The 23,382-nt window shown below is 28.0% G+C and overlaps 1 protein-coding gene across 1 annotated transcript in view; it reads left to right on the top strand.

The window, feature by feature from the left end:
• The first annotated feature begins 230 nt into the window (after positions 1–230).
• Eip74EF (Ecdysone-induced protein E74) overlaps positions 231–23,382 on the top strand; it is a 40,053-nt gene continuing 16,901 nt past the window's right edge. Inside the window, exon 1 of the mRNA XM_065502763.1 lies at positions 231–1,463. Within this exon, the coding sequence (XP_065358835.1) occupies positions 371–1,463 (1,093 nt within the window). The 5' untranslated portion in view covers positions 231–370. The remainder of the gene's footprint in view (positions 1,464–23,382) is intronic.

The raw sequence follows: 23,382 nt of genomic DNA, 5'->3' as shown, positions 1-23,382 counted from the left end.
TGTTTGGATTTCATGAAAATTTAAAAAAAAAAATAAAAACTCCCTACTTTGGAACAAAAATTATATCGTCCGTTAAATTAAATGTACAAAATAAAAATTACCTCAATTTATAATTTAACAAAATTTAACAACAACAACAAAAACAACAGCAACAATTTAACTAAATTTTAATTCAAAATTGACAAATTTGAAAAGTGGTCTCAGGTTACCAAAAAATATTTATAAATAAAAAAATATTTTGCAAAATTTATACCTTAAGTAATAGAAAATTTTTGAACATGATTAAATAATTAACAGAATAGTAAAAATACATATTTTAGTTAAATACAATAATTAAACCAAACCCTGCAACATCAACAACAAAATCAACATGATTATGGTGCAACATTTGGTGGCAGCAAATGCTCATACATTTGTAAATCCTACCACCCAATCACCGTCACCTTCACCACCCGCTAATAATCTGCAATCACCTTTAGCATCACCCACAGCCTCGATATCATCACATCCCACTACGGCCTCTTCGCCCTTATCCTCACCCGGCGACGATAGAGACCTTAACATGCAAAAACTTCCCTGCAACATGGACTCAACACAAAGTAGCTGCAGTAATCGATCCACTTGTTCACCTCAACAAAGCAAAGTCGAAACTCCGGAATGGTCTCAAACACAAAGTCAAATGTCAGAAGAGGACGATGATTTGGAAACACAACGTACAGCCGCCACCAATAATCAAACGACAAGTGCCATACATAAAGGATCGCCACAAGGGGAAGAAGAACAGGACGAGGAGTTAGAGGAGAGATTAAGCCATGACCATGAATATCGTCAACAGCAATCAACAACTTTACCCACGAATCCCACTCCCTCTACGTCACCAGCTCTATCGGCAAATTCCTTAAATCCACAGACACCCTCTCCCCAACACTCACCCACGACAACAGCCAACAGTCAAAATTGTCGTCAACAATTTACCGTACTCTACAACCACCTCCGACAACATCCTCCCGCCTCTCGCCATAACGTGCATAGCGATCACCACCAACAGCAGTCGCCACAGCCCCATCATCCTCATCACAAGGATAACAACAATGGCAACGAAATGGAGCAGCAAAACAGACGTTCGGTTATTACCAGTCGGGAGGAGGAAGATTCCCTCTCCCAAGAACGTTCATCATCGGAAATCCTCGACAAGCAAATGGAGGAACAACCTCCGTCGGACCACTATCACAGTGAAGATGAAGATTTCGATGATGAGGTCCCTTTGGATCTATCTTTACCCACAAAACTTGCCAAAAATCGTGCACGCACCTATTCGGGTACGGAATCAGATGATTCAGGTTCGGGTGTTAATGATCATCCCCATCATCATCACCACCACCATCATCATCATGAGGCAAGCAGACGTTTGAAGCCGGAGGAACGTAAAGCGGCCTATAAGAAATCATTGATGAAGAGATATTGTAAGTAGATAATAAAACGTCTTCAAATTACAGAATCTTCGAACAAATTATAAATTATTTATTGCGCAAAAGGGAAGATTTTTTTGTATAATACTTGATTTAAAAACTTTTCATCAAAACGTTTTTATTAAAATTTTCCATAATAAACATTCCTTGCTTAAGGTTTCAACAATTTATTAAATTTTCCTCATTTAAAATTCAAATCAAAAAGAAAAAACGAACAAGTGGAAAAAATTCACGAAATATTGATAATCTTAAATGTTTATCATTAAAATTTTAACAAAATGTGAAATAATTAAGTATTTTAAAAAAAGTATTTCTCTTTTATTTGAAAATTTTACGATATGAGGTAAAAATTTTGTGATTATAAAAAAAAACGATTTATTAAAAATTATTAAAATTCATTCCTAAGGAAATTTTTATCATTGGTGAAATGAATGTGAGTGTCCTTTTTGCATGACTTTAAAAATTCCTATATTTGTAATGAAGTACTATTAAATTTTGGAATCAAATGTTTGGTAGAAAATAAATTTTCAATAAAACCAAAAATGTTTCTCCTCTTTCACAAACATTTTTTTAAATTTATTTAATGTTATTAATTAAAATTACATTATTAATTGGTCGCAGAACAAAAGCTACTTTTTCACATTTTTCCAAAAATTGGGTTTTTTGTATTTTTATAATATTTGGGTTGAAATCTTCTAGAAACAATCAAGTTAGCAAAGTTTTTTTTAATTTCGTTAATGTACGACACTAGAATAAAACGAAAAAAATAATATTTAACTTCAATGTATAATTTGTTTATATATTAAGATCAGCATTAAAAACATTCAATTAAAATATTATCGTTAAAAAACATACTTTTTAATTTTGTTTTTAACAAAACGTACATAATTGGAATGAATTTTTTAAAAATATTATGAATCGAACATGACTTTTTTCCCAAACTTTTTTCATTCAGAATAAGAACATGTTCTTAAAAATATTAAATATTATAAAATTGTACATGACGCAAATTTTAGCCTTTATTGCATAAATATGTTGATATTTTATAATAAATTGCATTAAGTAATTAATTTTATCACATTTTTTATAACAGCCCTATATTGAACCATCTTTCAAGATGAATCAATCACATCTGAAACATAAACAATATCATTAAACATAATTAAACATCCCACAACTTTAAGGCATTTTATTTTCTTCAGAAAATGCAGTAATTTCTCATATTCTAGCTGAAAATTTCGATAAAAATATTATTTAAAGCAAATTCTATTGTTTTCAAAAATTTGTTTTGATCCTTAGGGGAGGGAAGGATCAACCAATTATAGCACTTGTTTTTAATCACTTTCTTAATTTTATCTTAAAATTGTCTTGCTTTTTTCATGGTTTAAAGTTTTAAGGAACTCGACTCGGTCATACGTTACGTATGTACGATCTAATAAAATAGAAACCCACATCGTCATCAGCATTAGGTTAAATTTGTTAGCATGGTTTTTATTTAACGTTCTTTTTTTTTTTGTTTGTTGTTATTTCTTCTTTATTTTGCTGATTGCTGCTGCAACATACTTAAAAGTTCACCTACATGCAACCCTTACAGCAACATATTTTCAATTTTTTTTCTTATACTTTTTTTACAATGACCGACATGAACTATAAAAACAACAACAAGTTGTGCATAAAAAGCAAAAAAAAGTACTTTTTTATAAAATCTGGGTCAATGCGGAAGGAAGGCATTGCATGACATGTGCCATGTTAATACACATTCAAATGCATACATATACACAAATATATATAATATACATGTATGTATGTATATGCATGTGTAAGTGTGTTGTGTCAGAGTTTATTTTAGTGTGTGTGTGTAAATGCAGTTGGTAATACAAGGCAAACATTATATGTCATGTGATGCCATAATTTAGGCCATCAACATTCTCACCCAACTACAACAAAAACAACAAACACAAAACCATCCACATCAGATGCATTTAAACCAGAGGTAGCAGTAGTTGTTGTTGCTGCTGTTGTACTTGTAGTTGCTGCTGTCATTGTTGGCAACAGCAGTTAAAGCATACATGCACTTTTTAATCAACTTCAGTTTTACAATTTCCGGTATTTTATAGCAATAAAAACTACAGCAACAACAACAAAACACAACAAAACAAACCAATGAGAAATTTCCCTTACAGCACAAAAAAGGAAATTCTTATGAAATTACAATAACAACAACAGCAGCAGCAAAATTACCATATTTTGAATATAGAACACCGAAGAAATTATTATTAACTGCAACGAGCGACAGGAGAAAACAAAAACTATAAAATAGGTAAAAGGAAATTAAAACTCATACACTCAAGAAAAATGTTTTAGGAACTAAGTAATCGATTCATCAATTATAAATAATAATGGGAGGGTTAATGTAAGGCGATACAAGAAATATTTTAAAACAAGTTCAAAAAAAGAAAAAAAACCTTTTGATTATAATATTTCTGCAGGATTTTATAATTAGATTATTTAGTTGAAAATTATCATTTAGAATTTACTGTTAGCCTCTCTGATTCTTGATTTTGGCAATTCACTTAGAGCATATTGCAAATATTCTAAACGATAAATAAAGCATATTGGAGAAATTGAATGTATGGACTTATATTGACATATTGGTAAATTTAAATGCATCTTTATAGTGGACATCAAAATTTAATTATGTATAATAGGGCTAGACAAGACTTCCCTAAATTATGTTTTTTAAAGAAAATATAATGACAATATTGTAATAAGGGTCAACTTCACATTTCTTTTTCGCAATTGGTTGTTTTAGCTTCAAAAATAAATTCCATTTTAAAACGAAATTTGTAATATCCGCCGAAACTAAAAGTTGATAGATTCATTATTATTATTATTATTACTGTCTATTCCAAAAACAACTCAACTCAATAAAGTTCTCTATTTTCATGAAGTTAAACGTAAGTCTCTGTATGCGTTTAAATGTCTTTTCATGTACATATGTATGTCTGTATTTGTTAAATAAAAACATTAAACAGTTTTTTTTTCTTAGCTGTGTAACAGTTTCCTAACCCACCTCAACAATTTTATCGATTTTAAAGGCAGTTAGTAGTAGTAGTAGTCGTCGTACCCCGGTATATTTGCCATAAATTTCAACAGCAAAACAAACAAATGCAAAAAAAAAAACAAAACAAAACCAACAACAAGCTACCATGAAAAAGAAGGCATTTTGCTAAAAAGAAACGCTCACACATTTTATAGCCTGAAAACAAATACAATTACAAACACACACACACACATACACTCATGCACATGCTAACATGAATACCAAAAATAAAACTTCTACCAGAGACCAACTAACAAAATCTATTGAAGAGTTTTTAGGATTTTCTGAAATCAAAACAACAGACAATTTTAAAGAAAATTTTAAATTTTTTTGTCGTAGATTTTAATGGGCGCGCAAAACTGGTTGACTCAACATTTTATTTTGATTGCCTCTTTGGTGAATTTTGTTGTTGTTGTAGTTGTTGATTTGTTCCACCATTTCAATTCTCTTGTTATGCTCATTTCCGTATGTTTACGTGTGTATGTGTATAAGTTAATTTTGGCATAAGTATTAGTAGAGCTCTTTTTAGCATGGTCTAATAGTTTTTCTTGCATCTTCATCTTCGACTTCTGTTTTTTTTTTATATAAAAATACGTAGAATTTTTAAATGTTTAATCTCCCTTTTATTATTGGTTTTTGTTTTTTTTTTCTTTCTTTATAACACGACCATTTCTTGTTTTTAAGCTTGATTTTTAGCGAGTTTTAAATACTTCATTCATATAAGCAGTAGTTTGTTAAGGTCTCTTTTTTCTCTCTTTTGAATGAGCTACTCTCCGTATTGATAAATATACACTCTGTTTAGTTTTAATACTCAGTTTTAAGGTTTATTATTATTATTATTTTATCACATGTTGGTTTGGTTGGTAACATTTAAACTTTTCCAAACATCTTTGAAAACAGCCAAAACGAAATATGTATTTATGTATAGAAAATATGCTTACAAACACTTTTAAATATACTCTTTGTTGCATGTCCACTGTATATATCTGCCAACAAACACCTTTATTTTCGTAAGAATTGTGGGAAAATATGTATTGCAGGCTTAAATTATAGTGTGTCTTTTTAGAGTTTTTTTCTTACCAGAATTTAAACGAAATTTATGTGCTTAGCCAACTTAAAGTTCATAGGCAAATTTTTGGTATTTCACAAGAAAAATTATTTATATCTGCTATAAATATGTAGATACATACATATGTATGTATTTGAATATGTAGTATGTCTAATCGTAAATATGTATGAGAGTCGATTTAATATGTGATAGCACAATAGCGGATATTTAGTGAAAATGGGGTGTTTAATAATTTATAATGAAATAGGTATGTCTAGAACGTATTTTTTTTTCGTCGTAACTCAGCCATTTATTGACCGATTTTGTAGATTTTTAACAGGAACTTTCTTAGATCATACCCGAATTATTGATGTATCATTCATATTTATAAGTTATACAGGCGGGTAGACGGACATTTCTAAATCGACATTTAGACAATTATTACAATATTATTACTACTTATAACCCTTAAATATTTCTAAAAAACATATTTTGATGACTAATTATGTAAATTACTTAAATTGCAGATTTCGTCATCTAAAGCCCACACTATTAAATTTGAAATTACCGCATTTAGTTTAACCATTGTTATGAAAATAATTCATTTGGTAAATTAGATAACAAAATAAATTCAAATTTTTGTAAGCTATTATTTTCAAAAAATACTGTATCAATTTTCAAATTGCCTACATATCCTTGTCTCCATTTTTAAAATACTTTATGTTCTATATACAGTTTATGGATTTCCGTAAACCCCACCATTTAAACACTAGCCAACACACACTGAACTACATAAATGCTCTAAATTACTGCACAGAAGTTTAAAACAGCGATGTAAACTGAACAGAACGAAATAAAAAAATGTTGGAAAATGATGTCAAGAGAATCCAAATGCTGCTGTTTTTAGTTCATAATTTAGTATACATACATACATATCCCAGCTGTTCTTGGTGACTGTCCCGAACTAGTGTTTTTACCTATAACATAAGCTGATAACTAGTTACATAAGTAGTTACGTGACCCCTTCTGTTTACAATGAATAAGTTACTAGCTACGTAACTGGTTACACGATTAAGTGCACAACTAATCTAATTGACCTCAAATAGTGTCCTAGACAGTCTTCATCGGACTACTTTCCAATTTATTACTTATGGTGGGTAAAATAACTCCATTCTAAAGCGCTATACAAAATAAACGTCACCCTAGTTTACTTAGAGGCACTAAAGTGACAATTGGATTCACGCTAGATTACATGGGATGTCAGTATAATTAAGCAAACATAAAATAAACAGTACGAGAATTACATCAACACAATTTGTATAAAACTAATTTGTACGAATTACTCGCAAAAAAAAATAAACGTTTAAAGTACCTACACTCTAGAATACATAGAGACACTTAAGCGACAATTGTCATTATGCTAGTTTACATGAGATGTATAAAGTAACCATTTGACTTTTCTTTGAACAAAGAGCACATATGTGTCAAATGACCCAAACTATACAAATTGGGGTCAGCCAAGTGATCAGACATTAGTGACAATTACTGTCTATAAGGGATACATTGACTAACTACTTGCTTAACTGTTGGGATAATCAAAAAAAAACAAGTAAGAGTGCTATATTCGGCTGTGCCGAATCTTATATACCCTTCACCAAATTATACTTCAAAATTTTAAATATTTTTAGGTAAACTAAATTTATTTTTTTTTCCAGTTTTTTTAATTTTTTGGAAAAAAAAATTTTTCGATTGTTATTTTAAATTTTTTAAATTTAAAATTTTTTTTTTTAAATTTTAAAATTTTTTTTTTTAAATTTTAAATTTTAAAATTTTTTTTTTTAAATTTTAAAATTTTTTTTTGTTTTTTAAATTTTTTTTTTTTAAAAAAAAATTCGGGTTAAAATTTTTTTCCCGATTTTGACCCATTGTAGGTCCAACTTACTATGGTCTTATATACGTCGTTGCAAATGTCTTTGAAATATCTATTATTAGATATCCATATTGTCTATATTAATGTCTTAGTAATCCAGATATAGGTAAAAAAAATAGGTAAAAAATCGAGGTTGTCTTGGTTTTTTCCTCATATCTCAGCCATTTGTGGACCGATTTTGCTGATTTTAAATAGCAAAATTCTCGAAAGCATGTCTGACAGAATTATTGAAGATTTGGATCCCGAAGATATCTGGGGTCTTCAGAAAACTGATTTCAACAGACAGACAGACGGACAGACAGACAGACAGACAGACAGACAGACAGACAGACAGACAGACAGACAGACAGACAGACAGACAGACAGACAGACAGACAGACAGACAGACAGACAGACAGACAGACAGACAGACAGACAGACAGACAGACAGACAGACAGACAGACAGACAGACAGACAGACAGACAGACAGACAGACAGACAGACAGACAGACAGACAGACAGACAGACAGACAGACAGACAGACAGACAGACAGACAGACAGACAGACAGACAGACAGACAGACAGACAGACAGACAGACAGACAGACAGACAGACATGGCTTAATCGACTCCACTATCTATAAGGATCCAGAATATATATACTTTATAGGGTCGGAAATGAAAAATGTAGAAATTACAAACGGAATGACAAACTTATATATACCCTTCTCACGAAGCTGAAGGGTATAAAAAGAGTCTTAGTTTTATTACCCCGACGAGCACAGCCATACATATGACCATACAAGCATAAAAAGACTACGGAAATCGCGTAATAGACTAAACCAAACCTTGTTTCGAATAAAATTATAAACACTACATATTTATATTTTTTACCTTTTATACACCAAATCAGAAAAATATCCAAAAACTAAATTCAAATTTAAGCCAACAATAAACAAAATAAAAGCAAAAATTATACTAAATATCATGCATAGGCAGGCAGTCAGTCAGTCACACACAGAAAACAAAGAGAAGGCAGAAGAAACAAGAACTAGAGAAAAAAAACTAATAATAAAGTACAAACGTCTAAAAAATAAAATAAAAACAAACACACAACATAGAATAACTTGAGGTAGGTTGGGAATTGTTGAATACTTTTTATAATATTTTGTTTTTCTTTCATTTCTGCTGCTGTCTTTGTGTAGTGAATTTAGCTCATTGCTAGACTGTGTATGTGTTTGTGTTTATGTTCATGTAAGTAAAAGCAAAAACCACAACAACAACAATAGTGTAGAAATGTATGTAAATTTTACAACAAGAGAACTATAACGATACCTAACAATACACTCAAACAACACAAAGTGAGTACGAAACACAACTAAATACTTACCACAAACTAAAACAAAATGTAGAAATACAAAAACAATGTAAAAAATAAATAAAATAAGAGAGTGAATGAATAGATTAGACAAGAAGAACATGAAAAAGAACAAAAAGCTTTAATAATAAAAACAATTCAATTCACTTTCACTGCCAAAACAACACAAACACACAATCACTCATCATAACAAATTAAATGACATTTACAAAAACGGGAATAGAAACAACAACAATAGGCAACCAAATCTCAAATGTAATGCAAGGAGGCGTATGAATAATGGGATTTGTTTCATCTCAAACTCATCTCATCAAAAGAGCAAACAAAACAGAAGAGAATTTAGGGCTTTTGCTTTAAAAATTAAGAAAGGATATATTATTTGAAAGGAATTTAAATAAAACGGTAAATATGTATGTATATGTATGTAATATAAACATATAAACATCTTTTGGGTAAATTAATAAATTTAACTTACATTGATGCAGCGAAATATTGAACAAAATGTTTATAAAACAACACCTTACGCTCAAATAATTATTATTTTAAGTTATTATAATTTATCTTAAATTTTAATTTTACTCTTAGTTTGTTGCATAGAATAGAAATTTTAAAGATAAAAATAATTTAAAAAAAAGTATTATTACCACTCATGGTGAAAAGGGTATAGTAAATAACATTTTTCGAACAAGATATACAGATAGAGTTCAAAATTATGAAATATATAAATCGTATTTAAAATTTTAATTTATTCTTTCCATACATATGTAGGAATGATTAATATTTGGTAATTATTTAATACAATTTTTAAAATTAATGTTATTAATTAACACAAAGATTTTTCATAAAAAATTATACAATATAACAAATTTATTTCATATTATTATATTAATATTCGCCTTGTTCTTAAATTCCCCCAAAAAAAAATTAACAAATGACACAAAAACCCAGAGTAAACGAAAATCTACATGTACATATATACATGGTATATACTTACGTACATTTGTATGTATGTATGTATGTATGTATGTATGTATGTATGTATGTATGTATGTATGTATGTATGTATGTATGTATGTATGTATGTATGTATGTATGTATGTATGTATGTATGTATGTATGTATGTATGTATGTATGTATGTATGTATGTATGTATGTATGTATGTAAATCCATATATGAGAATGTACATAATGTAATAAAAACCAGACAGACTGACAAACAATCAGACATAAAGTCATAAATTTATATTTATTAAAAACAAACCAAAAAAAAAAAAAAGAATTTAATAAAACAAAAATCAACAAAAAGAAATTCTTATATACAATTTCTATATCATTTGTATCATTGTGTTTATCAGGAAGTGCTATAAATTGTAATTTAGTATATAGAAACACACACACAAAGATTCTTAAATGATCCATACGATGTTTATGCGAATAATAATAAAGATCCGCAAGTTAAATGAGGAACTACATCACAAATTTTGTGTTATAGTAGTGGTAAATTCTATAATTGTTGTTATTGTTGCTATTTCCATAATAAACAAAGAGGGTTCTCTATAAGAAGCAAATATAAACAAAAATATAAATTTAAATTTAAATAAAAGAATAGCAGCAGCAACCGTCATTGATAAAAAGAGGGAAGTGTAATACTAAATACTCTTAAACCTACAAACACACAAAAATTATTTAAAAAAAAAAACTCATTCCCGCTTTTTCTGCTCTGTATCCCCAAACAAAACAAAATAACGCTCTCCCCAATTCCCAATTTATCACAATCAGAAAAAAAAAAAAAAAAGTAAAACTAATAAAACAAATAAATGCGCAAAATAAATGCCTGCTTTTAACTCATCACAGAGATGTTGAGGAATGAATTCAATGTCAACTTAAAACACATCTATGTCTTCTGAAGTAATTTGAATAAATGTAAATTTTGTTATAGTTTGTTACAGTTTCTTTTCCTTTAATTTCCTTCTAGTTATAAATAAATCAATTTCATTTCAAAAATATACATATGATCAAACGATATATAATATGATCACATCGCTATTCATACGGTTTAATACTGAAATTTAGTGGAATTTTTATGAAAAATTAATAATTTAAATCGAAATTTGAATGCTAACATTATTTACATATGTAGGTTGATATATAAAAACTAAAAAAAAATTAAAAAAAATTTAAGGTATACATATTAATGTCATGCCCAATATTGTATAATTGTATATTAATATGAACTGATTTATGTTTAATTTTGTACTATCTTAGAAAAAAAATATTAATTTAATAATAAAAAGTTCACAAAACATGTTAAGCATTAAAACAATATCCAATAAATATAAATGTTTTGTAGGACCTCCCTTGCAATTCATGTTATTGACTCAGCTGAACACAAACCTGACAACAACATTTTCGATATATTTCGATATTTTCTTGACTCTTTTAATTTTTTAATTTGTTCCCTACTAAAACTTTCATTGCCAAGTAATGAGTTAAAATGCATAATTCTGAATCTTGTGTCATTACTTTAATATCACTAAAACCAGTTATAAGTAATGACTTATAGGTATAACTTATTTATAGTAAGGTCTCACAGAAGCCGTTGTCAGTAAAAACAGAGTGTGCCCATGGCAATGACTAGAAAGTAGGAAGTTATGTATAAACAGATAATAAATAAGTCATTATACGACTACTTCTATGTAATGCGGAGGGTATGTAGTAGTAATTGAAAAGTAAACTATTTGGTAATTGCAAATTATTAGCAAGTCTTTGCTAGATTATGAGAAATATTTGAAAAGATTTATTAAAAATCTTTGAACGTTTTAATTCTTATCCGAAAGGCGTAAGGAAAAGTGTTTGCAAGCATTTAAAACACTGGCTGCTGATTGTTGGCAGCCTGCTGTTGTTGTATGACAATATCGTCCGTATTTAACATAATAAAAAATGTATATAGAATGTATGTATGTATATACAACAACGTATGTATGTGCATATGTACAACAACACTCTCCCATAGACGAAGTCACATACGCAAACAAACACATAGACAGGCATACATACATAGATACACATTGACTTTGCAAATATTTGTGTATGTATTCGGTTCGTCAGTATGTGCATATGTATATACATATGTACGAATGTATACGTTATCCGTAAGGCCTTGAACTTGAGACTAAATTTCCAAAATGCTTGAACACACACAGATACACTCACACCTAAGTGTATTTTTAACTCATATACAACAATATAAATAATAAAAATAAAATTGCTGTTGATGTTGTTGTCATTGTTATTGTTATTGTACCAGAAGAACAACAGCAGCAGCAACAACAACAACAGCAACAGAAAATTACTGACTTGGTTGGTTGATTTAATTTTGTTTTTCGGTCTGTCCGTTTATCCGTTTGTCTGTCTTTCTGTCAGCCTGTCAGTTTTGTTAGTTTGTTTGTTTGTTTGTTTGTATGTAGTATGTCTGACAGTATGGAATAAATATCTCTGTTTTGTTGTTGTCATTTGGTAGACAGGCTTAAAATGCGAAACAATTTCTGTTTTCTGGACAAAAACTGAACAAAAAATAAAATAATTGCTGATGAGTAGGAATAATAAAATTATATTCATGTTTTTTTTTTTTTTTTTTTTTGTATTAAAACTTATTTTTAATATCGTAAAATGAAAATTCACGAAATTTCTCTTCTTAATCGAGTATATATATGTATACCGTCCGTTAATAAATACTACATATGTACATATGTATGTATATATACAAATATTTTTTATAAATTTATAAAAAACAATAATCAACGTCAACACACAAGAAAAATATGGAGAAATATATTTAAATAAACCAAAAAAAAACAAAAAAAACAGGAATTGTGGTTTAATTCCTAAATTTTTGTAAATTTATTTTTTTATAAATAAAGAAAAACAGGGCATATTTAAAAAAAAACGATTTAATTGACACAAACTTGAACGTCATTAACAATAAATATTAAAAAGTAAATAATTATACAGTTGGAAATAAGAAAATAGCAGTAAATTAAATATTTGGGAAAATTCAGGTTCAGTGATAATTTCATAAATAAATTTTATTATTTCTTTTAAATTAAAGAAATAATAATAAAAATTAAATTATAGAAATAAAAACAAATATTTTTTCATATACACAATCCGTATTAAGTAAAACGCCTTTTTTACATATAAATTTATTCCTAACTTGCATGTTTTTTCTTTAATGTTCCAAAAAATTACTAAAATGTTCATACAAATGTGACAAAATTTTGACTGTTCATTTTACTTGTTGGACAATAATGTAATCTGTTCTTAAGTCGTTATATGCGAAGCATTCAACGAAAAAAAGTTCATATTATTTTATTATTCGAGTGATCGATTAATTTTTGAAAATTTCTTCAATTATTTGTACGATAACTAATTTATATTCAAATTATAAACTGTTTGATTGGCTAGTTTTATACAAATTTTTTTATATAAACTATTATTTTTAAATTTTAACTTCAAAATATAAAGTAATGACTTATTTATAAGATGTACTTGCCTCCAATGACATCACCTTATTAAAATATAATAATAAAAAAGTACGGCTTATAAATAAGACATTACTTTAATATCACTAAAACAAACTATGTACATGTAATGACTTTAGTAACTCATTTATAGTTAGGTCTAGGTATGTATATATATATATATATATATATATATATATATATGGGGCATTTCATGTCAAGTGAACCAACTTTTGAAATCGATGTCTTCCGATCGGGATGAAATTTGCACCAAGGTTAGCTCTATTGGATAGTAACTCAGACACAATTTTTCAACAACATCGGTCGAGAACTCTCTGAGTTATAGGGGGTAAAATTTTGACAATTTGGTCAAACAGGGGTTTTTTCTTATCCATGTAACTTATTACCTATTGTTATTAGCAAAATGTGTCCCAAATAGTATAGATAGCTATTTCTTCGATCTTTCGAAAAAAAATATTTAAAAAAAAAAATAAAAAATTTTTAATATTTTTTTTCCGAAATCAAAAACTTTTTTGACTTTTTTTTAAAATGGGCCCTTTTTGTATTTTTTTTTTTGCTATAAAGAAAGCTTAGGCCTATTCCTTTAAGATGTTTTTGATCGCTTAGTGGGATGCGAGTGGGATATATATCAAAATAAATGTTTTGTAACTCAAGACATACAATTTTTGTGTTAAAACATTTATTTTGATAGATATCCCACTCGCATCCCACTAAGGGACTAAAAATATCTTAAAGGAATGGACCTAGGCTTTCTTTTGAGCAAACAAAAAAATTAAAAAAGGGCCCATATTGGAAAAAAATTTTGATTTTGCAAAAAAAACTTAAAAAATTGTATGTCTTGCGTTACAAAATATTTATTTTGATAGATATCCCACTCGCATCCCACTAAGGGACTAAAAATATCTTAAAGGAATGGACCTAAGCTTTCTTTTGACTACAAAAAAAATTTTAAAAAAAGGGCCCATTTGGAAAAAAAATCGTAAGTCTTGAGTTAAAAAATATTTATTTTGATAGATATCCCACTCGCATCCCACTAAGCGACCAAAAGGGTCTTCAAGGATAATATCTAAGCTTTTGTTTGACCTAAAAAAAAAGATTAAAAAAGGGTCCATTTTGAAAAAAAAAGTCAACAAAGTTTTTGATTTTGCAAAAAAAGTCAAAAATTTTATGTTTTGAGTTACAAAATATTTATTTTGATAGATATCCCACTCGCATCCCACTAAGCGACCAAGTAGGTGTTCAAGGAAAATATCTAAACTTTATTTTAAGAAAAAAAAAAAAAAAAAAAAAAAAAAAAAGGACCCATTTTAAAAAAAAGTCAAAAAAGTTTTTGATTTCGGAAAAAAAATATTAAAAATTTTTTATTTTTTTTTTTAAATATTTTTTTTCGAAAGATCGAAGAAATAGCTATCTATACTATTTGGGACACATTTTGCTAAGAACAATAGGTAATAAGTTACATGGATAAGAAAAAACCCCTGTTTGACCAAATTGTCAAAATTTTACCCCCTATTACTCAGAGAGTTCTCGACCGATGTTGTTGAAAAATTGTGTCTGAGTTACTATCCAATAGAGCTAACCTTGGTGCAAATTTCATCCCGATCGGAAGACATCGATTTCAAAAGTTGGTTCACTTGACATGAAATCCCCCATATATATATATTAAGAAGTCATCATTCGACTGTTTCTAAGTAATGCAAACGGTATGTACAATAGTAGAAAGGTATATAATTGCTAATCATTACCAAATATTTGCTGGATACACAAGTACAAGTACATACTATATGTAAATATTTCCAGCTTTGTCGAGCAGGGACCGTAACGGTTAGAAGTGATATCAAAAAGTTTTTTTTTAACAGTTATTTTGTGACTTTAAAAAAAAAATCCATCTAAAACTGTTATTTTTCAACGTAAAAATAAAAGTTCGCATGAAACTCTTAAAAAAAAGGAGTTTTTAATACCCGTCATAAAAAAAAACTCATTTGGGGACTTTTATTTTTTCCGTCAGAAAAAAACTCATTTGAGGACTTTTATTTTTTCCGTCATAAAATAAAAGTCATTTGATGAGTTTTATTTTTCCCGTCAGAAAATAAAACTCCTTTTATGTAAATTGACACCTAAAGCTTGTTTGATTCCTATTAGTAAATTGTTGTTGTTTTTCTTTCTCAAACACTCATTATATCAGATAGACTCAATAAAGAAAAATACTGGAAAAAAGTAGAAAATAAACCAAAAGATTTTTATTTTTAGACGGGAAAAATAAAACTCCTCAAATTACTTTTTATTTTATGACGGCAAAAATAAAAGTCCTCAAATGAGTTTTTTTCTGAAAAAAAATAAAAGTCCTCAAATGAGTTTTTTTATGACGGATATTTAAAAATCTTTTTTTAAGAGTTTCACGCGAACTTTTATTTTTACGTTGAAAAATAACTGTTAACTGTGGAGTTGGGATCATTTTTTTAATATCACCTTAGATTCTGCAAAAGCACGTCAATACTAATCTATTGGTATATAACAGTATATGTCTCCGTTGACTCTAACATAGTGATTTTTTGATTTCAAATTTTCTGGATAACCGTTATTTAGGGTCTCTGTTGTCGAGTCGACGCGTTTTAATTACATGTCATTACAATTTATATTTTGAAATTCGCTCTAATGATTTTATTTTGTACACTACTGTTTCTTCTTAATTGTTTATTGTATTTATTTTTAGATTTCAATTTCTATTGTATTTATAATATTTTTTAACATTCTGTGATATTTTTCGTTTATAAATTTATTTTATTTTAACATTTTTAAATGTAAGAATTTATTGCTTCTCTTCCTTATTCATTATTTATTTTCAAATGATACCCAATGAAAGTATTTAACTCGTTTTAAGGTCCTTAAATATTGATTAAAACTCAATAAAAATAAATTCAATAATTAAAAAATATTATGCACACATTAAATACAAAAAATAATAGTAAATCATAGTAAATTACTTAGCAAGAGTTTTACAGGTACACAAATGCATCAATTCGTTCTATATGTATGTTTAACAACTGTTACTAATTACTCGTATTTTGGGTTGAGAAATGTTTGAAAAATATACCATTACCAGCTAAAATAATTATCATGCTAGTTAGATATAGAAATGTCTAATCTACATATGTACAAGATGCTGCGAAGTATTTTGCTTAATCCGTTTATAAAGGGTTGTTTTCTTCTTACAGTCGTTAAATTCGCTTTCTTGGAAATTCAAAATTTCTCAGTAGTTGAGGTTAAAGACGTTTTAAGAACTTTAGATTTGACAAGCAAATTATAAAATTGTTTCGATATGTATATTTTTTTTTGCACCTGCAGGAAAATTGGCGTGAAATAAATTATTCAAATTAAAAAAAAAAGTGCCTTAAAATGGATTTCGAGCCAAAATATGAAAAAAAAGGCTCTTAAATCATTACGACCAAAATATGTAAAAATCAATTTTTATAACAAATTCGATATAGTATGTATATGCTATAAACTGCTACTATACAAGATCGTTGCACAATTTTTCAGTTTACGCAAAAAAAAATATCCCTTAAAGGGTTAATTTAGCCATACATTTTCACCTATTATTATTTCCTATTATTTGCTTTAGCAATACAAAATAACACAATAAAAAGGCAAATTATTGCACAATTTTGAATTTCGTTAATAATATTTAGAGTCACTTCAAATATGCGTATCCGAATGTTTGCGTGTGATTAAAACCTTTCCCATTAATTTTCCTACAGCCAAAGAAATACCACTAGTAAACAAAATAAATAAATACATACATAATAAATAAAAATAACATGAACAATTGTTTATTATTTGATTATACTGCTAATAAATAGCAAAATGTAGATCAATATCATTGAACTTTTTTTTTTTTATCGAACTTGTGTGTTTTTGATTGAATATAATATTTTTTTTGCTGTTTACACCCTTAAACAATAAACAAAACAAAACAAAAATTTGCCAAATATTTGCCATTCAAAGAGTAATGATGACTAAATCAAGTTTTAGCCGTCATAATAGTTTGATCATTCAAATTCATTTAGCCGTGTACGAGTGAGATTGTGTGTTTGTGTGTGTTTTTTACCGTTGCTTGTATCATGTTTCAAAAGCTAACGGTTTTCTTTTTTGCGATTTTTTCAAATCTAATGGCAGGTCAATATACCAAAGTAGTCTATATTTAAAAATATTGTTTCTTTTATTTTTGTTTCCAAATTTTAATTTATTTATTATTGATGGTTTTTTTCTTGTTGTTTTGGTTTGGTTTGAGAGTGTGTATATTTTTAACACTTTATTTTGTTTTCTTGTCAATATGTTGCGGTAGAATTGCATAATAACAATAACAACAACAACAACAACAGCAACACCAACCAAAAATTTTGACTTAGACAACAATAAAATCAAACTGAATTAAATAAAGTGGAATGGAATGGCTTAACTTGAAGTCAAGTGAAATACAAACAAATATGAAATAAGTGTGTGATCCAACGTCAACAATAAATAAGAGTGTAAAATACCCGAAAAACTTTGTAATTTGAGTTGATTTTATTATTATTTCTCACTGTGAACTTGTTGGTTTGGTAATGTCATTGAAGCGTGTTTTTTACTAGAAATTAAAAAAAAAATAGGGAAAATTAATCAATCATCGTAAAACGAAAGCAAATGGAAAATTTTACATTTTATATTTATTATTATAAAGAATAATCCCAATTTTTATAAACAATTTTTAAATTTATAAAAGGTTTATAAAACAAAATGTTCATAAAAAACTTGCTTTATAGTTCTTTGAATAAAAATTACACTATGCTAAACCAAGAATATGCAGGAGTTATCATATCATTTATTGAAGTCCATCGAATTCGGAAATACTTATAGCAAATGTAGTAAAATAATGATATTCTTAGTTACATCTTCAAAAAAACCACGAGTTTTTTTTATTTAAAATATATATTTGTTCCTTTCAAACAGAAGAGATTTTGTGCAAATCGGTTGTAAAACGAATATTTGTCTAAAAATTTTAATTTTCTTCACCCTCCAAGTTGATAGTGTGACAGTATAGTGTTTCTTTCTAAAGTAACTTTCCAAAACAAGTAGATACAAAATTAATGAGTTGTTAGTTTTGTGACAACATGATTTTAGTGTTTTCTCCCGTTTTTTTCATACAAAAAAAACATAGCTGACAGGGCGCTACGAACTAAGTCCCCAAACCGCAAATGAATTAATGCCCCTAAATTGTATATAGAAAAAACCAATAACGAAACTTAGTTAATTTTTTGGGGATTTATTTCATTTCTAAAATTGGGGATTTAATTCATAATGAATTTACTCGGGGGTGTATCAAAAATTGGCTTGGCTCAGAAAAGTTGTTTTGCATTTTGGTTTGGGGTTTAGTTCCTTTGGTTGGGGATTTATTTCCAATTTTGGGGTTTTAATTCAAAACAACATAGATACTTATTTAAAATTTGTTGAAGTTGTAACTTTAGGAATTTAACTATTTAAGTCAAAAATATTGTTTTTAAATTAAAATTTTCATTTTAATGTCAAATTATAATTCTACAACCAACATAACATATTTAAAATTAGCACCTTTTCATCTCAAGTTGACACTACTTTGTTCACCTGTCATAGAAGATAAAGAAGATAAGTTTATAATTTTATTTCGACTACTATAGCTCATTCTCTGTATAAACAACCAATTGTACTTGATGGTGGATCGGTTTCATAAAATGTATGCCTTAATTTATTGCTTGAATGAACGGTGAACCAGCGAACTATTTAGCTCTGCTCATTTCAGCTCTTTCCACCAAAAATATACAATATATGTCTCAATATATTGCGCCATATTTTTATTTGTCGTTTATTTTTCGGTTTAAGCCAAAAATGAGTTTAAAGTTTCTGCGCGTGCTCTCTGGTTACTCCACACAAACACACACACCGCACACAAAAACTTACTAAACCCTAAAATAGCCAAAATAAACAAAATAAATAAAATATATTTTTCGTTTTTTTTTTCATACGTATTATTCATTGACCTACTATCCAAACTGTGTGTGGATATGATGTAACCGGCTTAACCGCAAAATTGTATACATAACAGTTTTTATTTTTTCTTTCTTTTGCAGAGTTTTTTTTTTTTTCAAATTTCAAGTCCAAGCTAAAAACAAAAAATTATTTATACGAGTATAAATCATAATAAAAAATTCAGTTTATTCCGTTCATTTTTATGTTTTCTTTAAATTTGGTTTTGATTAATTTTTGAACGATTTTGTTTTTTTTTTTGTTTGTTTTCATTTTTATTATTGTCGGAAATTTGCAATAATTTAACAGATGTTAGTTTTTTTTTTTGTTTCAATAGTGTGGGGAGTGTGTTGGTACTCGTAACATACACCTAACGTTTAAATGATAGTTAAAATTTAAAAAAGAAGGTAAATTTGATATCGATACAAACATTTGTCATATGTTCTCTGTGTTGTATTTTTATCAATATCTTGAATTATTATTTATTAATAATTTTTCTAAACCTTCGTATTTTTTTAATTGTGGCTGCTAAATTTTGAATTGGAATTTTGGATTACACTTTACATTATAATATCATAATATTAATAGGCAAGGCGATTTCTTTAGACCCCTTTTACGCTTACATTATACATCCAATTTGGGCAAGAAATATACCATTTTAAAGGGATTTATTCACTGTTATTGAATTATGTTTAGTTTTTTAGGAGTTATAAGCGTTTAAAGATGTTACTAACACATATGCAAAAACGTGTACATGTGAACCTTAAGCTAAAATGTAAATAAAGCAATGCATGTTTGTCTAATCTGTTGTTGTAAATAAATAAGAGAAACAATTAAACAGTATTGATTTCGCTCTGTTTTAAGTGAGAGTTGTTATAGGAAACAAAGAAGAAGACTTTAGTAATTCAAAGTCACTTAAAAAAATATATTTTGAAGGTGTTTTGTTTTTGTTTTCTAACTCCCATATGCATAAAAAATTTTTAAATGTATCAAAGGTTTATAAAACAAAATTTCCATTCAAAATTTGTTTTATAAACCTTTGACAAATTTAAAAAAAAATTAATTGTAAATAGTTATTTTATAAACTTCACTGCATGAAGTTTAATCAAAAATGGGACGGGTCGGAAAAAATGGTGAAGCCTCCCATGCAAAGTAAATAGTTATTTCAAAATATTTTGTGAACTATAATTGCAAGATTCTTCAAACTTAGTCTAAATGGCTTTTTTATAATTTTGCATAGTTTCGCGGAAATTGTTCGGGATTGGAATGGTGGGCGTGGCATACCCTATAAAAAGTATATAATTAATTTCGAATATATGTAGAACTATAATTGTAAAAGTGTTTAAACTTTTAGCGAATTAATTTATTATTACTGTGCGAAGTTTAGCTGAATATAGACGGAATTAGATTAGAAGGCATAGCACCTCCCTTACAGAGTAAACACTGATTTCGTATATCTAGGCAACCAAAATGGGAGGAGTCGGAAAAGGAGGTGAGTCACCTCCCATACAAAGTAATAATTGCAACCCAGTATGCGAAATGATTCGAAGTTATATCGAAAATGAATAATTTTTTCGTAAAATTTTATCGATATCGACTTCGATATAATGTCGAGAATGTGCGTGTTTTCCTAAGTAGAGTGCAGAGCGATAAAGAGTCGAAAATCGTTTACTATTCAGATTCTAATTTTTATCGATATACTATACCTTTTTCGGTATTAAAATTGTTCTAAAATAATTCGATTTCGATTAAATATATGAACAATTTCGTATACTTTATACCATCGAGCAATTTCTTCTTGAAATAATGCGTATTCAATACCTTTATTATTATCCAATAATGTTGCGTTAGATGTGTTTTCATTTTCAAATGCAATAAACTCTGCACATATTTCTGATGTTTGCTGATTTTGAAGATTCGAATTGTCAAAAACAACATCAATAATTGGCCGCGCTTTTCTTTTAAGTCGTCTTCGATCCATTTTTCGTGATCCATATGAATATGTTATTGATAGGATAAGAAATAAAATTTTATTTTCTCACAAATTGACAAAAGAATAATATGTATGAATATGAATTTGTCAATTTGTGAAAAAATAAAATTTGACATTAAAAAAAAAATCGAACATTATTCGCCATTTCTATAAAAAAAATTAAAATACTATACTCTAAAAAATGTAGATTTGATAGAGCATCATAATAAATTCATATTTTCGATTTGAATTCGAAATAAGTTCGATAAAAAGAACTGACTCGAAATGTTGCATACTGGGAAGGTTCTTCAAACTTTGTCCGCATAGCTCTCTTACCATTTTACACAGATTATCTGAAAATGATCGGAATTGCATTAGTGGTTGTGTCACAAAGTAAATGATTAATTATGAATATCGGGAGAACTATAATTCTAAAATAATTTAAACTCTGTATCAATCAATTTATTACCATTATACGGAGGTTAGTTAAAAACGAAGTTATTCCTGTTCCCTGTTCGAAGTATAGCTATGCATGATCGGCTTAGTAGGAATGACCCCTCCCTTATAAAGCAAAGTTAAAGTAAAACTTGATATTTACATAAAAGGTTTAAAAATAGATGGGACCAGATCAGTGGAGTTATCTCCCATACCAAATTAGTTAGTTATTTTCGAATATCAAGTGAAGTGTTATTTTCGTATTTTTTTTTAATTTTACTAGGGTAGGGGTAGCGAAGTGCACCGGGTTATGCTAGTAATATATAAATGCATAGTTTTAATCTCAAAAAAAGTTTGATAAAATTATTTTGTTTTTTTTTATTTTCATTTATTATTAATTTAATTTGTAATTGAATTAAAAACTATCAAATTCTGAATCTCTAAGAAGCATAATTTTGTAACGCTGAACACAAAACTTTCCAAAATTTTGCAGTCGGACGGTCAGTTTTCGATATATTTTTTCTTAAAATGTTCACGAAAACCCCTATTTTTAACAGTTTTACCTCAATAATGCAAAATTTGACTGAATGTTTTAAAAACTGTTTATGGATTCAAAAACTACGGAACAGAATGTGTATAGAATTGTGTAAAAAATTGCATTCCTGCAGTGAGTACTGCAGAAACTCTAGAAATTTGTGATTAATATTTTGTACTAAAGTTGGTAAAACATTAAACACTAAAAACTAACTTAAATTTTTAACACAAAAAATTTCATATTTTAGTGTTTTAAATGAAATACATACATATTAATATTGGTATCTGTTTAGAAGTACCCTTTTACAAATTGAATATTGAAATTTTTTCAAAAATACTAAGAAATATTTAATGTTTTTCCAACTTTAATGGAAATATTAATCACTAAATTATCTACATAGTTTCCGCAGTAATCAATAAAACTTAACTGTGTCAAAAACCACTGACAGTTAATTGAAACATTTTATTTTGCAATTAATTGCATCCTTAAATTTTTAACTAAAATATGGTACTGAATTAGGAGCTCAATTTCCGTAGATTCTAGTTTTTAATTTTCAATTAAATTCCACATTTCTTAAAAAATAAGTTTTTTTTGTGAAAACCTAAATGTGGAAATATCTCGAAAACTAACCATACGATTTAAAAATGTTAGCCATATTTGTGTTCATCATTCCAAAATAATGTATAAATGATGTTTTGCTTGAGGAGCCCTTTTTGGCTGCCGTGTAGTGTAATTTAATTCAGTTCGAAATTATCGTTACCATTTAAATTCCATTATTGAAATACAATTACCAATAAAATTTAAAATTTACCGAAATAAAGCAACAATTTATTAAAATTTAGTTTTACATAGTATTACATACAAAAATTTGTACACATAGTATATCAGAGATTGCAACGACAGTCTGAGCTTTATACAAAATCTTACTCAACGTGTTTATTTCAAGAAATT

The sequence above is a fragment of the Calliphora vicina genome, chromosome 3 (genome assembly GCF_958450345.1).
Source record: "Calliphora vicina chromosome 3, idCalVici1.1, whole genome shotgun sequence".
Taxonomy (NCBI): Eukaryota; Metazoa; Arthropoda; class Insecta; order Diptera; family Calliphoridae; genus Calliphora; species Calliphora vicina.
Note: the sequence above shows the minus strand (reverse complement) of the source record. Positions and strands in the feature narration are given on the sequence as shown.